This window comes from Chiloscyllium plagiosum, chromosome 28 (genome assembly GCF_004010195.1).
Source record: "Chiloscyllium plagiosum isolate BGI_BamShark_2017 chromosome 28, ASM401019v2, whole genome shotgun sequence".
Lineage (NCBI taxonomy): Eukaryota > Metazoa > Chordata > Chondrichthyes > Orectolobiformes > Hemiscylliidae > Chiloscyllium > Chiloscyllium plagiosum.
The window spans coordinates 49119793-49138655 of NC_057737.1; the positions used below are offsets into that span (position 1 = coordinate 49119793).

Here is an 18863-nt window from a genome sequence, read left to right on the forward strand (position 1 = left end):
CCTGTTCCCTGGATGCTGCCTGACCTGCTGCGCTTTTCCAGCAACACATTTTCAGCTCAGAATACTGAGAGGGCTGGATAGAATGAACATGGAAAAGATGCTTCCATGAGTAGGCAAGATTAGAACCTTAGGGCACAGCCCTCAGAGTAAAAGGGACGATGTTTTAGAGCTGAGATGAGGAGGAATTTCTATAACAAGAGGGTGATGACTCTATGGAACACATTGCCAGAGAAGGCTGTGGGGGCCAAACCATTGAGTATCTTTGAAACAAAGGCTCTTAATAAAATCCGAAAGAACTGCAGATACTGCAAATCAAAAGCAAAAACAGAAGCTGCATGAAGAGCTCAGCAAGGTCTGGCAGCATCTGTGAAGAGAAATCAAAGTTGACACTTCAGGTGCAGGTGACCGTTCCTCAGAACTGGATAGATGGGTTCTTGATTCATAAGGTGATCAAAGGATACAGGGAGACGCAGCAGAATAGAGTTGAGAAAAGTATCAGCTATGATCAAATGGCAGAGCCGACCCGATCGGCCAAATAGCCCAATTCCGGTGCTACATCTTTTGGACAAGCCTCTTATCCCAGGGCGTAATCTAGTGAATCCCCGTTGTACTGATCCTGAGATCTTTCTTTAAATATGGATACTAAAACAATACACAGTATTCTAACTGTTACCTCATCAAATGCTGCAAGTATTTATTCAGATCTCCTTTGAAAGTTATTATTGAATCTGCTCTACTGCCCTTTTAAGCAGTATGTTCCCGGATTTAAAACTCCTATAAATATACTGCGATCCAGCTGGAAATTATTTGTTCACCTCTATTCTCTGCTTTCTTTCTCTTTGCCAATGTACAGTCGTGTTTCTATACTTTGGATTAGCCCCATGGGCCACAGCTCTATGAAGGTCCCAGGATCCATAAGACCATTTCAGATGTTCCGTTGTGCAGTCAATGCAGTGGGTCAGCTTCCTGTAGACCTGCCCTTCAGCTACAAGATGGTCTGATACAACTTGCCAGTCGACTGAATGGAACTCTTCCCCATTCAGAGCAATATTGACATTGATCACATGATTTGCAGACAGTAGCTGCTGTACCCTTGGGATCATGGAAAATAATGACACCTTTGCAAAGGAAGTGGCTGCGCAGAGTTTAGATGCTGGGTCACAATCACCATGCTGAGCAAGACCAGTCCCAGGGCAGTTTGTGAACTGGTAAGAGGAGAACCTGAAGGTGAAACCCAGCAAGCAGATCTCCTTGAACATGCTGTGAAATCAAACATAGACCTGTCTTCTTGGCTCCAATGTAGACCCCTTCAATATCTATGTAAATATTCCAGCTCGAGAAGGGGCCATACTGGAACTTGATGTTGGGGAATGAGCCCAGCCAGGTGGTTGAAGTTTCAGTAGAGGATTACTTTGGGAATAGTGATCACAATTCCATAAGTTTTAGAATACTCATGGACAAGATGAGAGTGGTCCTAAAGGAAGAGTACGAAATTGGGGAAAGGCCAATGACACCAAAAGTCGGCAGGAGCTGGGGAATGTAGATTGGGAGGAGCTATTTGAAGGGAAATCCACATTTGATGTATGGGAGGCTTTTAATGAGAGTTTGATTAGAGTCCAGGACAGACATATCCCTGTGAAAAGGATAGAAATGGCAAGGTTAGGGAACCATGGATGACAGGTGAAATTGTGAGACTAGCTAAGAGGAAAAAAGAACCATACATAAGGTCTAGGTAACTGAAAACAGATGAGGCTTTGGGAGAATATTGGGAAAGTAGGACCAACCTGAAATGAGGAATTAAGAGGCTAAAAGGGGTCATGAGATATCCTTAGCAAACAAGGTTAAGGAAAATCCCAAAGCCTTTAATTTGTATACAAGGAGCAAGAGGGTAACTAGAGAAAGGGTTACCCGCTCAAGGGCAAAGGAGGAAAGTTATGCATGGAGTCAGAGAAAATGGGTGAGATTCTTAATGAGTACTTTCTGTCGGTATTCATCGAGGAGAGGGACATGATGGATGTTGAGATTAGGGATAGATGTTTGATTGCTTTAGGTCAAGCTGGTATAAGGAGGGAGGTAGTATTGGGTACTCTAAAAGACATTAAAGGTGGACAAGTCCCCAGGTCTGGATGGGAACCTATCCCAGGTTACCGAGGGAAGCAAGAGAGGACATAACAGATATCCTTAACAAATATCTTTGCAGCATCCTTGAAAACAGGTGAGGTCCCAGAGGATTGGAGAATTGCTAATGTTGTCCCCATGTTTAAGAAGGGGAGCAGTGATAATTATAATTAGGTAATAATAGACTAGTAAGCCTGATGTCAGTGATAGAGAAACTGCTGGAGAAGATACTCAGGAATAGGATCTATTCAGTGATAGGCAGCATGGTTTTGTGCAGAGAAGGTCATGTCTTGCCAACTTAGTAGAATTCTTTGTGGACGTGACAAAGTTGATTGATGAGGGAAGGGCTGTAGATGTCATATACATGGACTTCAGTAAGGTGTTTGATAAGTGGGCTGATGGAGAAGGTGAAGTTGCAAGGGTCCAGGGTGTACTAGATAGATAGATAGAGAACTGGCTGGGCAGCAGGAGACAGAGAGTAACAGTGGAAGGATGTTTCGCAAAATAGAGAACTGTGACCAGTGGTGTTCCACAGGGAACTGTGCTGGGACCACAGTTGTTTGTGATATACATAAGTGATCTAGAGGAAGGTATAGGTGGTCTGATTAGCAAGTTTGCAGATGGCACTAAGATTGATGGAGTAGCAGATAGTGAAGGGAACTTTCAGAGAATGCAGCAGAATACAGATAGATTGGAGAGTTGGCAGAGAAATGGCAGATGGAGTTCAATCTGGGCAAATGCGAGATGATGCATTTTGGAAGATCCAATTCAAGAGCGAGCTATATGGTAAATGGAAAAACCCTGGGGAAAATTGATGTACAAAGAAATCTGGGTGTTCAGGCCCGTTGTATCTGAATGTGGCAACGCAGGTCGATAAAATATGGCATGCTTTCCTTCACCAGACAGGGTACTGAGTACAAGAGTTGGCTGGTCATGTTACAGTTGTATAGGACTTTGGTTTGGCCACATTTGGAATACTGCGTACAGTTCTCATCACCACATTACCGAAAGAATATGGATGCTTTGGAGAGGGTGCAGAGGAGGTTCACCAGGATGTTGCCTGGTGTGGAGGGCGCGAGCTATGAAGAGAGGTTGAGTAGATTAGAATTATTTTCATTAGAAAGACAGAGTTTGAGGGGGGACCTGATTGAGGTCTACAAAATCATGAGAGGTATAGACAGGATGGATAACAAGAAGCTTTTACCCCAGAGTAGGGGACTCAGTTACTAGGGGTCATGAGTTCAAGGTGAGAGGGGAATGGTTTAAGGGAGAAGTGCTTTATGCAGTGGGTGTGGTAGAGGCGATAGCATCATTTAAGATGTATCTAGACAGACACATGAATGGGCATTGAGCAGAGGGATACAAATCCGTAGAAAATAGGCCACAGATTTAGATAGAGGATCTGGATCGGTGCAGGCTTGGAGGGCCGAAGGGCCTGTTCCTGTGCTGTAATGTTCTTTGTTCCTGTTCTTTGTTCTATCTCTGCATGTTCTTGGAAGAATCTGTCTGAAACTCCAATAGTGGAAAGCTGGTGTTCAGGAAGTGTCCATCATGGCGTAAAGGCTGTTGAGAGCTGAACATTCAATTATAGGTCAAAAGTAATTGACCAAGCTAAATTCCGCAAACTGGATAATGTAAATATTTTGTCAGATTAAATAAAACAGGAGTAATAAAAGCTCAGAACAGTAACATCACACAGCCGTTCACTATTCTCAAACTTCTCAAAGGCTGAGAAAGCTAATCGCTTCAGATCAGTGTGATAATTGAGCTCAATTATATTCCTGAGACCCACATGAATGGGTTTGCCCTTAATAAGATCATACTAAGTGAGCTGTTTATTTGTAGAGTCAACGCACACATTATGCGCTGACTAGTCTCGTTCTGCACTGTATCAATTTTGAGATTCCATGACATATACTAACAGCCACTCTGAGAACTGGAGTCAGGTCAGACAGGAGTGTTATCCTGGTGTACGCACACTTCCCCTTCGCAGTTCATCATCCTATCTTCCCCGTACCGAATAGATATATGAATTCAGATTAGCACAGCATTCATCCGAAAACACATCCATCAATCCTTAGACCTTCACTCACACAGCATCACTAGATTGTCAGTTATTTGTCACAAACCCACATTGTTTAATGAGAGCATAAAATCTGACAAGAAAAACATGCTTGAGCAACAATGACCATAGCAGATCCTAAAGCAATCCCTTCAATCATTGCTCATTCCCTGTGCCACAGCCTGTACTTGCTTTCCCATTGTGTAAGGTAATAGCCCTGAAAGGGTTAATGATGGATACGACACTAGGGTCCACCAACATGATGATGTCACACAGTCTTGGGTGAAGAATTGAAAGGTTTAGTTGTTGATCCTGGTGAGGGGTCAGATGCATCATCTCCCAGTTCCTGATAATCTTTGTCATTCTGGAAGGAGTAAGTGAGGACTGCAGATGCTGGAGATCAGAGCTTAAAATTGTGCTCCAGCAACACAATCTTTGTCATTCTGCCTAACTAGCTGATATAATTTGTATCTATTACTATCATGCAATAAACCCCATTTTATTGTTAAAACAAGTTCACCTGTTTGTTAAAACTCACTAATGGTTAATCCTCTACCTTTTTAACTGAACACCCTTCAACCCTGTCCAGAAAGGAAAATTCTATTCCAAACACAAGCCACCAGTGGTGGTTTCACAAACAAACTGCACATCCCACTATCAAACTAGGTTTCAATCAGCTAATATCCTGTTGGTTTTAACCATTTTAAGTCTTACATGTATAACATTACCGATGCCTTCTGAAATCCAAGGAAGTTTTATTCTTACTCTTGACAACATCGAACTAAATGGAGGGGCTTCTGGTTGTAAATCCACGCTGACTCTCCTGATGATCTCTGGACCCCTTCACGTGATTCTTGACAACATCTCATCATTGCTTCCAGTGTTTCTCCCACTGAAGGTACTTGAAGAGAGCCCAACATTGTGCTTCAGCATCACTCACAATGTTTTGATTGTATTTTGACATTTGCTACCATTTGTGGTTCAAGTAGTGATCCAGTGGTAATGGTGACAGTGAGGACTGCAGATGCTAGAAAATCAGGGTTGATAAAGTGTGGAGCTGGAAAACGCATAGCAGATCAAGCAGCATCTGAGGAGCAGGGGAGTCAACATTTCAGGACATTGACTCCCCAGCTCTTCAGATGCTACTTGACCTGCTATGCTTTTTCCAGCTCCTCACTTTATCGTCTCCAATGTTTAATTGGAGCCTTGTTTAGTTATTCTTTCATTTGCTTAAGGATTTGACAGCAAATCTAGTTAGTTACACATTTTTAGGAGGTGAAACACAACTCTGTGTATTGATAAGGCCATTATCAATTCCTTTCCTGCCTGTGAATTTATAGTACTAAAGACTTGCCACTCCCAGCCAAGCTGTTCCAATACAGCTATAAAACTGGCACCTCCATGACAATTGTACAGGTATGCCCTGTATCCAAAAGCAGGACAAATCTAACCCAGCCAGTTATACTGCCCCATCAGTCTACAATTGATTATCAGTAAAGTGATGGAAGGTGTCATCAATAGTGCTATCACAATGTATTTATTTCTATGAAGAGATTTGAAAAGAAGGATCAAGAATCTTCAAATATATGAAATAGCAGCTTTCAGAAGATCTTTGATGAATTTCCATTCTTGGTTCCATCCAGTCAGGCAACTCTAGGACAGAATTTACCAATCTGAATGAGAGAAAAATGATTATTTACTCATGGGATGTGGGCATCACTGGCTGGGCCAGCATTGGTTGATTTTGATTTGATTTGGTTTATTGTCACGTATTTATTACAAGTACAGTGAAAAGTGTTATTTACTGGCACCATTCTCCAGCACCATCTTAAAACACAGAAAATAAACCAAAACACAGAATATAAAAGCCAAAGAAATATAACAATAAATTTTATCTTATAGTCTTATCTCAATAAAGTGAGGTGGTCTTTGGAACAGCTCCCACTTCTAGCTCAGCTTCACTCCAATCCTCGAGTCCAAGCTGCTAAAGCAATGACACTAACCACTTCAAATGCACTGCAGTAAAACACCAAAGACAGCACCATGCAAGCCCATGACCACTTCCAAGTGCAGCAGATACACAGGACCACCATCACCTGCAAGCTCCCCTGCAAGCCACTCACCATCCTGACTTGGAAATATATCACCGTTCTTTCACTGTCACTGGGTCAAGATTTGGAATTCCCTCCCTAAGGGCATTTTGGGTCCACCGACTATACAAGGATCACAGCAGTTAGTATCAATGCTTTAGCAGCTTGTACTTGAGGATTGGAGTGAAGCTGAACTAGAAGCGGGAGCTGTTCCAAACTTCTGTCCGAGAGTTGCCTGACTGGATGGGACCAAGAATGGAAATCGATCAAAGACCTCATGATAACTGCTGTTTCATATATTTGCAGATTCATGATCCTTCCTTCCAAATCTCTTCATAGAAATACAAATATTGGCAAGATCCAATTGTTTATTAAAATCAGCACAAAATATTGAGCTTTCAGAGAAGCAAAATAAAAGTGAATCACTTGAAAACTCAGCAATGAGTCTTACCGGGCAGCTGGATGGTGAAGGGACAAAGTCATGGCGGAACTGTGCTAATGGTCCATCTTCATATTTCTCTGTAAAAAGGGAATTGTTAATGAATCAATCTTAACCAAACTATGCATGGCTAATATTCTCTTCTGGACTTAAAGAATAAAATTGTTAAATTTTACTTTAAATTAGTGATATTTGGGATAGTTCTTTGCCTCTCGAAATACACAGCTTACGGCACGAGGTGAGCTTTCCTCTGTATCTGGTTTAAATTAGCAGAGGAGTTTACCCAGTGTCGTAACAGTTTGGGGGCACATCACTGGGATTAAAACAGTTAGGGGTTGGTTGCCAGGATTTGAACAGTTTGGGGGTTCTCATCCGTGATGTGAACAGGTCTAGACAGATCCAGTCTGAGATTTGCACAGATTACCTACAATGTGGAAACAGGCCCTTCGGCCCAACACATCCACACCAACCCTCCGAAGAGTAACCCACTCAGGCCCATTCCCCAACCCTGATTAATGCACCTAACACTATGGGTAATTTAGCTTGGCCAATTCACCTAACCTGCACATCTTTGGACTGTGGGAGGAAACCGGAGCACCCGGAGGAAACCCACGCAGACACTGGGAGAATGTGCAAACTCCACACAGTCAGTCACCCGAGGCGGGAATTGAACCCAGGTCCCTGGCGCTGTGAGGCAGCAGTGCTAACCACTGAGTCATCATGCCACCAAATTTGAACAGATTTGGGGGTATGAAAAAAACCCAATAATTTAAACACTTGCCAGTTAGGCTCCTAGATCTTTGAATAAAACATAGGTGAGACAATTTGTTTAATTTCAGCTAGTTGTGGTTGGTTAAATTAAAAGTGAGAGAAGTGGCTGTTCAAATTGCTAAAGAGGTTCTGGGGTTTGAAGATGATTCCCAAATTTGCCAAGAAAGTTCGGAAAGAAAACAAAAAAAAACATACTCTTAGAATTAGCAAAGAGGTTAGAGTTGTGTTCAACCAAGGACAAAAGTAAATCGGAAATTGTAGGGGAATTACTCAAACACTCGGGTGTGTCAGAGAAACAGGCAGGTGCAGTAGAGTTAGAAAAACTTAAATTACAATGGAGAAAAATGGAGTTAGAAGATAAACAAAGGGAAGGAGAGAAAAGAGAGAGAAAGTGAGGAAAAGGAAAGCAAGGGAGATTCTTAGCTGAGCAAAGAGAGAGAGAAAAAGGGACAGTGAAAGATAAAGAGAGAGAAAGGAAAGTGAGAGAGAAAGAGGGAGAGGAGAGAGAGAAAAAAGAAAGAGAAAATTCTTAGTTAAGCAAAAAGAGAGAATTTGAACTTCAGAAGTTGCGAATTAGTCAGGAAAGTCAACTTAACAGGATGGGGATGAAGAGAGAATGTAGTGATATACACAAATCTGTTAAAACATTGCCACGTTTTGATGAGAGAGATGTCAAAACCTTCTTTATTTCATTTGAAAAATTGGCTAGGCAGATGGGTAATGCTAGTTCAGACTAAACTGGTAGGCAGAGCTAGTGAGGTATTTGTCGTGCTGTCAGATGAGGTGTCAAGAGACCATGAAGAGGTTGAACAGGCTACTTTAAGTGTGAATGAATTGGTACCAAAAGCATATAGACAGCGATTCAGAAACACAAAGAAGGAACTAGGTCAGACTTATGTTGAGTTTGAAAGAATTAAACATACGATTTTGATAGATGGGTGTGGGCCTTAAAGATAGATATGATCTATGAGGCTGTAAGAGAGATTATTTTGCTGGAGGAATTTAAAAACGCACTTCCAGAGATGGTAAGAATTCACGTGGAGGAACAGAAAGTTCAGGAAGTGAGAAGGGCAACAGAGTTAGCAGATGAATATTTGTTGGTGCATAAGACAAGCTTCCAGCCAGAATTTCATCCTGTGAGGGACAGAAGTTGGGAGAAAGGGAGATCCTACACTAATAAACCAAGAGTAGAGAACAAAGAGTAATAGTTTACCACAGGATAAAAAAGAAGCCCAAGAGGGTGGACAGGAGGTGAAAGGCCTCGGGTGTTTTCACTGTAATGGAGTGGGACATAGAAAATTACAGTGCCGGTGGTTTCAGAAGGGCACTGGGAAAAGGTGTTGTCACTGCCAGAAAGTGGGACATGTACAGACACAGTGCTGGTCGTTAAAGAAAGGCATTGTTGGAAAAGATGTGGTAAAAGAAGCTAAGCCAGTAGCCTTAGTGAAGGTAGTAAAGGAAAGCCCAAGAAAAGTTGAGGAACTGCAGGAGAGTGCACAGCCTAGGCAGGGGCTGGGTATGGAGTTAGTACCTGATCTCTGTAAATAATTCTCCTCTGTGGGTAAAGTTTACTCAGAAAGAACAGGGGGAGAAGGGCAAGAAGTTATACTTTTGAGAGATACAAGATCTAACCAGTCTCTAGTCGTAAGAGATGAGCGAATTTGCATTCTTTCTGACCTGTTACCTGAGAGTGTGGGATAGATGGACAGAAATTTAGTGTTCCCCTATGTAATTTCAGGTTGGTGTGCCAACTCAAGACTGGGAAAGTAACAGTGGGAGTGATTGACAGAGTGTCAGCTCCAGGAATCCAGTTTGTTCTTGGGAATGATTTGGCTGGATCCAAGGTGGGAGTGACACCCTTTGTTGTGCAGAAGCCCAAGGAAGACCAAGAAACTGAGGAGTTAAAAGAAAAATATCTTGGAATTTTCCCAGACTACGTAGTAACAAGATCCCATTATCATAAGTCACAGTACCAAGCAAAAACTAAAGAGAAAGATGAAGGAGTTGAGGTTCAGTTCGCGGATCCCCTGTTTGACATAATGGTGCTGGAAAAACCTGAACAGGCAGAGGGTCAGACAGAAGTGTTTACTCCTGAAAGGCTCAGAGATTTACAACAGAAAAATGAGACAACAAAAGATTTATGTTGATGCATACTCCGAAAAGGAGGCAGAGGATATTCCTGAGGGTCATCTGAAAGGACTGGAGAAACAGTTGTTAGTTACTGCCCCACAAAGTAAGGAATCAAATCCAGATGTTGTGGATTTTGATGTGCAGCAAAATATGTTAAAAAATGAAGAAGTCCTTCAGGAATGGGATAGGTTAGTAAGCTATCTGTCTCAGGGGCATAGAATACAGTTGAAAGGTTTGTTACTGCAGTATAAGGACAGACGTAAGAATCAGATGGGGAGGACGAATGCTATTGTACATGAAGTGGATGTAGGGAATGCTGTTCCAATAAAACAACACCCATATCGGCTTAATCCTTTCAAAGCCAGACAGGTCAAGAAGGAAATGCTCCATGCGGGCATCATCGAACCGAGCCAGAGTGAGTGGTGTTTGCCAATTGTCTTAGTTCCCAAACCGGACGGGACTCAACAATTCTTTGTAGATTATCAGAAGGTCAACGCTGTTACAAATTGGACTCCTATCCAATTCCTAGATTGGAGAACCGTATCGAGAAAGGCAGACAAGCCAGTTACATCACCAAGTTGGACTTAATGCATGGTACCTTTATCCGAGATGGCAAAAGAAATTTCTGGGTTTGTAACCCTAAATGGGCTATATCAAATTAAAATGATGCCCTTTGGAATGAAGAACACACCCGCCACATTCCAAAGACTCATGAACCGAGTTGTGGCTGGGTTAACAAACTGTGCAGTCTATCTGGATGACATAGTGTTCTTTAGCGAGTCCTGGGACTCACTTGGTACAGTTGGCAGAGCTCTTTGAATGACTACGAGAAGCAAAACTGGTGATAAACTTAAATAAAACTGATTTAGCAAAAGCAGAGGTGACTTTCTTGGGAAATAACATAGTTCATGGAAGGTTGACTCCAAGGAATGCAAAGACAAAGACCATCGAGGAATTTCCAACCAATCTCGTAGAAAGAGGTGCTTCAATTTTTGAGACCAAGCGGACGCTATCGGAAGTTTGTTCAGCAGCGTAGTGGCACCATTAACCGATTTGCTGAAGAAGAACAAAGTTTTGGTGGACAGAGCAATGCCAGGAGGCATTTGACCATTTAAAAGCAACATTAATGACCAAACCAGTTTTAGCTACACCAAACTTTGCAAAATCTTTCAAAGTTGCAATCGATGCTATTGACATAGGGGTTGGAGCTGTACTCCTACAGGAAGATGATGATGGGATTGAACTGTCAGTTGGTTACGTTTCAAAGAAACTCAAAATCCACCAGAGGAAATACTCCACGATCAAAAAAGAACTATTGAGTTAGGTACTGGCCTTACAACATTTTAATGTGTATTTCACGAAGAATGTGTCAAAGTTGTGTACACGGATCACAATCCTCTTACAGTCTTGGAACGCTTTAAAGATGGGAATATGAGATTATTTCACTGGAGTCTTATGTTACAGACTTTTTACTTACAAACCGTATATGTTTGGGTTATAAGAATGTAATCGCAGATGCGTTATTGTGGATTCAGCTGACAAAGTTTAGATGGGTTTGGTATCTATCCAATGTTTATATATATATGGAAGAAGTTAATATGAACTTAGATTAAAGTCATATGTATGTCATGGTAAGTTGGTTAAGGAATAGAGAAAAAAATGAAGCCACATTTTCATTATGATGGTTCATTTTTTCTTAAGGGGGGAGGTGTTATGAAGGTGCAGGTACTGTATCTTTAAGAGAGAGTGGAAGTTGGCATAGACCCAGAGAGGCACAGCGTGTGCTGAACAACTTAAAAATGTCACATTTGGTAAAGCAAATGGCTGGAGCTGCGTTGCCATGGAACAAAAACAAATTCAAATTCGGCCAATCAGTTTAAATTATCCCCTAAATACCAAAATCCGATCAAATTTGAATTTTACTATTTGGGATGACATCAAACCAATGAAATGATCCGATGCATAAAACCGGATATTTTGAATAGTTGGTGGGGGGGGGGAAACAGTAAAGAGCAGCCATGCAAGTACAAAGACTGCCAGCAGAATAATTCTCTGAAAGGTACCTGTCCAGAAGAAATTTGTGCAGCAGACCTAGAGAAATCTACAGAGAAAGTTTGACATCCAAAGATGACAACTGGGTTTGAAATTTATTTGCCATAAATTTAAGATGGAAGTTATCAGACCAGATTTTCGTATTGTAGAGTCGGAGGTAAAAGATAGGTTTAAGAGAAAGGAGTTGTAACTAATTGTTGTTTAATGTTCTCTTGTGGACTTAAAGAATAAAATTGTTAAACTTTTCTTTAAATAATGGTATTTGCGTAGTTCTATTGGTCTATATTGCACTTGAGTCACCTGTTAATTTATGCTGAGCAAGGAGCTACCTGTCGAAAGAGCAGCGCTCCAAAAGTTTGTCCTTCCAAACAAACCTGTTGGATTATAACCTGCTGGTGTGTGATTTTTTTACTTTGTCCAACATGGGTCCTCCACATCATATGCTGAGATAGTGACACCTGCTGGTTTGTGATACTAGCAGCTGGTGTTAGACCTCCTGCTGGGCTCTACAGTACTATCCTGTCCCCTGCTGGTCTAGGGTGCAGTGCTGCCTCCCATTGGTCTATGTTGAGTTAATACCTCCTGTCAGTTTATGGTTCTTTCCTGCCTCCAGTTTGTCTGTGATGCATTACCATCTTCTGCAGATCTGTGTTGCATCAGCACCTGCTGCTGGACCATTGTGAATGAACAAACCCTGCTGGTCTATAGTGTTTTATCACCTCCTGATGGTCTGCAGTCAGTTAGTGTCCCCTGTTGTCAATTGTGCACTGGCACCTCATGTTTGCACAGTAGCACCTCCTGTTGGTCTGTGGGTATAATTTCTGCCAATCTTCTGTGAGCTGTGCCCCCAGTTGTGCAAAAATAATGTTTGACCTGAAATGTTAACTTTGATTTCTCTTCACAGATGTTGCCAGACCTGATGAGCTTTTCCAGCAACTTCTGTTTTTGTGTCTGATTCACAATATCTTCAGTTCTTTTGGTTTTTACTAATCGATTCAAGTTTAATCCTTCTGCTGGGTTACGGTGCAATAGATCGTCCTTGTCTGTAGATTGCAGTTATTGACTGCTGGCCTCAGGATCACTGAAGCCCTCTTCCAGTCTCTGATGCACTAGTGCCACCTACAGTCTCAGGTACAACAGCACCTCTGCTTTCTCTCAAGTGCGCAAGTGATTCTTACTCCTCCAGGCAACATTAACACATCCTTGACCTCTATACTAAGATACTGAAAACTCCTGCTTTATGGAACAGTAGCAAGTTATAATGGCTGATGAAGGTCTTCTGCTGGGCTATGGCAAGCTCGCCCTGCTCCCTGTCACTATAGTGTTACTGCCTCCTACTGGTCCATGGAGCACTAACAGCTCCTGCTAGGTTATCCTGCCCTAACAGGGTGCACTTGCACCTCTTACCTGTCGATGATGCATTAAGCTTCCTGTAGGTGAATACTGATATAACACCCTGCTGTTGGTTTATGCTCTGGCAGAAAGGTGTGCTATTGCCTCCTGTTGGGCAATGGTCTGCTCGTATATTCTGCTGGCCTAGGGTGCACTAAGCTCGTTCTATTGGTCTATGGTGTATCAGCACCTTCCCTTAGAGTATGAAGTCATTCAGATCTACAACACAGAAAAAGGGCCTTCAACCCATCAAGTCTGTACCAGTGAAAAACAACCCTCAAACTATTTCTAGCACTTGTTTATATTAGCATTGCAAATACACATTTAACTACTTCTTATATATTATGAGTTTCTGCCTATACCACTGTTACAGGCGGTGAGTTCCAGATTCCCATCACATTTTATTTCCCTCACATCTCTGAGCCTCCTGCTCCTTACTCTAGTCTACACTGAGATAGTGACACTTGCGGTTTATGGTACAGTCGGACCTGTGACTGTTCTATGGGGGTCAAACACCAACTGCTGGATGGTGGGGCATCAGTACCCCATGCCAACCCCTGGCTTGTCTTGGGTGCTGCATCACACATTGATCTATGTTGAATTAATATCTCTTGTCAGTTTATGGTTCTTCAGCACCTTCACTTTGTCTGTGGTATATTACCATTTTCTGCAGGTCTATGTAACACCAGCACCTCCTAATGATTGATTGAGTTAGCATCTCCTGCTGGTCTACTGTGAGTGAAGCCTCCTTCTGATCTATGGCGCATCAGTCACCTCCTGCTGATCTACTATATCATATAACACCTTCTACTGGGCAATGGTCTGCTCGCGCATCCCGCTTGCATGGGATGCACTAGCACCTCCTATTGGTGTATTGTGCACTAGCACTCGCTGTTCTAATCACACACATCCTGTTAGTTTAAATTATGATATGGAAATGCCAGTGTTGGACTGGGGTGAACAAAGTCAGAAGTCACACAACACCTGGTTATAGTCCAATAGGTTTATTTTAAATCACAAACTTTCAGGGTGCTGTTCCTTTGCCAGGTGAAGTTTATGTTATGGTAGCAACTGCTGGTTTTCTATTGGCTGCTGCATCCCAACTGGACTATGGTGAACTAACACCTCTGTACTGGGATAATGACACCTGCTGGGTTATATTGCAGTAGTACCTGCTACTTATCATGAAGGACCAATGCTTCCTGTTGGTCAATGCTGAGCTAATATCTTCAGTTGGTTTGCAGTGCAATTGCTTCCTCAGTTTGTTTCTGGTGTATTACTATGATCTGCAGGTCTGTGGTGCACTAACCCTTTCTGCCAGGCAACCATTCTTTCAGCACTTGTCAATCTATGGGGGCTTAGCACCTCCTGCTGGTCTATCATAAGCTGATATTTCCTGCTAGTTGATGATGTATTAGCATCTCCAGCTGATCTGCAGTGAACTTATACTTACTATCATGTGTTAGTTGATGCTGCTAGTTAATGTTGAACAACACTCCCCTCTGGTCTGTAGTATGGCAGTACCTCGCACTGGGAGGTATTGTGCCAGAATCTCCTGTGAAGCCACAATATATTGCATCTTCTGCTGGTCAAGGATGCACAGGTGTTGCCCACTGCATTTTGGCACATTACTGCCTCCTCATGGTCTATATTGAGAAAGTGCCATCTTCTTGTTTATAATGTTGTGGTCATTGCAGCATCTGAGGAGCAGGAAAATTCCTGATGAAGGGCTTTGGCCCAAAACTTCGATTTTCCTGCTCCTCGGATGCTGCCTGACCTGCCGTGCTTTTCCAGCACTACTCTAATCTTGACTATAACGTTGTGGCATCTGCTTCTCTACAATGCTGTCACCCCCTGTCGGTTTAGCATGCACTAAGGTCTCTTACTGGTCTATGTTGCACGAGCATCTCTTGTTGGTACAAACTAAGAAAGCACCTCCTGTCAGTTTATGCGCCTTCATACCTCCAGTTCATCTGTGGTATATTACCATCCTCTGCAGATCTATGTGACATCGCCACCTGGTGCTGAACTACAGTGGTAACACTTCCTGTGGGTCTGGAGGGCACTTACACCTCGGCTTTGTCACCACCTGATGGTCTGCAGTGACCTAGCAATGTCTGCTGTCTTTTGTGCACTAGCATCACATGCTGATCTATGCTGAACAAGCATTGCTGCGCTGGTTTAGGATGGACTATTATCTCTGTTATTTATGACATCGAACACTTCTTTCGCTGCCTCCGCCTCTGAGCTTTTCCCATCAAGACTTCCACCCACCTTCGAGGACCCTTCGCCTGCCTCCAACACACCCCATCCACCTGGACACCCATGCTGGTCTGTTACCTGCCCTTGACCTCTTTATTTCCAACTGCCATTGGGACATTGACCACCTCAACCGGTCCACCCCCCTCCCCCACTCCAACCTCTCACCCTCACAACGCACAGCCCTCCACTCCCTCCACCAGGAGGAGGCCTTCTGGTGTGTTCTGTAGTGGAACTGGTTCTCCTGGGAGCAAATGTGGTGGAGGCGGAGGAATTGGGAATATGGAATAGCATTTTTGCAGGAGGCAGGTTGGGAGGGCTGACCCATTGTCTCAGCCTGCTCCTGCTTCACCAAACTCATCTCCACATACCTCGACACTGTCCTATCCCCCCCGGTCCAGAACTGCCCACATACATTTGGGACATCACCCATGCCCTCCACCTCCTCCAAAACTTCCATTTCCCCGGCTCCCAACGCCTCATCTTCACCATGGCCATTCAATCCCTCTACACCTCCATCCGCCATGACCAGGGCCTCCAAGCCCTCCGTTTCTTCCTCTCCCAACGTCCCCACCAATACCCTTCCACCGACACTCTCATTCGTTTGGCTGAACTGATCCTCACCCTCAGCAATTTCTCTTTCCAATCCTCCCATTTCCTCCAGATGAAAGGGGTAGTCATAGGCACCCTCATGGGCCCCAGCTATGCCTGTCTCTTTGTTGGCTGCGTAGAACAGTCGATCTTCCGTAGTTACACCGGCACCACTCCTCACCTTTTCCTCCACTACATTGATGACTGCATCGGCACCACCTCGTGCTCCCGCGAGGTGGTTGAACAGTTCATCAACTTCACCAACACATTCCACCCCGACCTTAAATTCACCTGGACCATCTCAGACACCTCCCTCAATTCCTGGACCTCTCCATCTCCATAAACACTGACCAACTCACCACTAACATTTTCTACAAACCCACCGACTCCCACAGCTACCTAGATTACACCTCCTCCCAACCTGCCTCCTGCAAAAATGCTATTCCATATTCCCAATTCCTCCGCCTCCACCACATTTGCTCCCAGGAGAACCAGTTCCACTACAGAACACACCAGAAGGCCTCCTCCTGGTGGAGGGAGTGGAGGACTGTGCGTTGTGAGGGGGAGAGGTTGGAGTCGGGGAAGGGGGTGGACAGGTTGAGGTGGTCAATTTCCCCGCGATGATGCTCTCTAGCGCATCTCATCCACTTCCCACACTTCCGCCCTCGAACTCCACCCCTCCTACGGCAACAAGAACAGAACCCCCCGGTCCTCAAGTTCCACCCCACCAACCTCCATCACATAGGCACATCACATCATCCTCCATCATTCTCACCACCTACAACAGGCCCCACCACCAGAGATATATTTCCCTCCCCACCCCTATCCGCATTCCATAAAGACTGTTCCCTCCGCGACTACCTGGTCAGGTCCATGCCCCCCAACAACCCCTCCTCCTCTCCTAGCATCTTCCCCTGCCACCGCAGGAGTTGCAAAACCTGCGCCCACCCGCACCAACCAATTCCATCACTCTGTAACCGAACACTTCAACATGCAGGTTCTGGGCCTCCTTCATCACCACTCCCTTACCACCTGATGCCTGGAGGAAGAACACTTTATCTTCTGCCTCAGGACCCTCCAACCCCAGGACATCAATGTGGACTTCACCAGTTTCCTCATTTCCCCTCCCCCCACCCCCCCCACCTTACCCCAGTTCCAATCTGCCAGCTCAGCACTGTCCTCATGACCCGTCCCATCTGTCAATCTTCCTTCCCAGCTACCCACTTCACCCGCCCATCCAACCTTATGGGTGGCACGGTGGTTAGCACTGCTGCCTCACAGCACCAGAGACCTGGGTTCAATTCCCACCTTAGGTGACTCTCTGTGTGGAGTTTGCATTCTCCCCGTGTCTGCGTGGGTTTCCTCTGGGTGCTTTGGTTTCCTCCCACAGTCCAAAGATGTGCAGGTTAGGTGAATTGGCCATGCTAAATTGCCTGTAGTGTTAGGTGTAGGAGAATGGGTCTGGGTGGGTTGCTTGTCGGAGGATCTTGTTGGGCTGAAGGGCCTGTAAGTAATCTAAACCTATCAATTTTACTCCCACCTCCATCCCCCTATTGCACCCTCAGCTACCTTTCTCCTAGCCCACACCCCTCCCATTTATCTCTCTACCCCCGAGGCTCCCAACCTCATTCCTGATGAAGGGCTTTTGCCCGAAACGTTGATTCTCTTGCTCCTCGGATGGTGCCTGACCTGTTGTGCTTTTCCAGCACCACACTCTCGACTTTCTGTTATTTTATGTTGAGTTAGCATCTCCTGTGGTCTAGGATGTGCTAATCATTTATACTTGCCTAGCATGCATTAGTGCCTCCTGTTTGACTACGTGGTGAACATGTGTTGCCTGCCAGTTTATAGTGTGGCAGAACCTGTTATTAGTCTGTGGTGTGATAGCACCTGCTGCCACTTGCTCATCTTTCACACAATGATGCCTATGTTGGTCTGTGCTGATCTAGTGCTTCCTGCTGGTATATGATACAGCAGCACCTGCTACTTCTGTAACATGCATCACAGCCTCCTGCTGGGCTATGGTGTATTAGTGCCTCTACTGGCACTTCCTACTGGTCTATGGTGGACTGGCACCTCTTTGAAGTCTGTACTGTACTGAGATAGTGGTACCTGCTGGCTTATGGGATGGTTGCATCTGCTATTGATCTGTGACATTCTATTGCCTCCTGCTGGTCTAGGCTGCACAAGTACTTTCTACTGGTCGGTGATGCACTCGGCCTCATGCTGATCTAGTGCCCTCCTGCTGGTTTTTGCTGTGGTAGCACCTGTTACTAGTTTACTGTATGTTAGTGCTTTTACAGACTACAGGGAGCAAGGAATACCTGCTGCTGGTGTCATCTCAGCCAGCGTCTGGTTTACAGTGCAGTACCATCTGTTACAGCTCTATAGAATGTTAGTGCCTCCTGTAGGGCTGCTTTGCATTTGCAACCTCTACTATTCTAAGATGAACTAATGCTACTGCTCAATGATGCTCAAGAAATCAGTACACTCAGACAATATTCAGGTTTGAGCTTAAAAAGTGGCGATTAAAATTCAAGTCACACAAATGCCAGATTATGACCATCACCAATAAGAGACAATTTAACCACCACCCTTTAACATTCAATGGTGTTACGATCACTGAGTCTCCGCACATCAACATCCTGGGAGCTAACGTTGGCCAAAATCTCCACTGGATGTGCCACATTAACACCGTGGTTATGAGAGCAGCTCAGTCTAGGAATACTGTGGCGAGTAACTCACCTGCCGAGAACTCTGTGGGAAGCTAGAGAAGTGATTGCTTGGCCTCTTGCTGAGATATTTGTATCATCGATAGTCACAGGTGAGGTGCCAGAAGACTGGAGGTTGGCTAACGTGGTGCCACTGTTTAAGAAGGGTGGTAAGGACAAACCAGGAAACTTTAGACCAGTCAGCTTGATGTCGGTGGTGGCAAGTTGTTGGAGGGAATCCTGAGGGA

General features: G+C 44.2%; 1 protein-coding gene across 1 annotated transcript in view; it reads right to left on the reverse strand.

The window, feature by feature from the left end:
* LOC122564237 (carbohydrate-responsive element-binding protein-like) overlaps nucleotides 1-18863 on the reverse strand; it is a 196798-nt gene that overhangs the window by 44405 nt on the left and 133530 nt on the right. Inside the window, exons 9-10 of the mRNA XM_043718935.1 lie at nucleotides 6722-6789; nucleotides 5986-6007 (exon numbers count right to left, since the gene is read on the reverse strand). Coding sequence (XP_043574870.1) covers nucleotides 5986-6007; nucleotides 6722-6789 — 90 coding nt within the window. The remainder of the gene's footprint in view (nucleotides 1-5985; nucleotides 6008-6721; nucleotides 6790-18863) is intronic.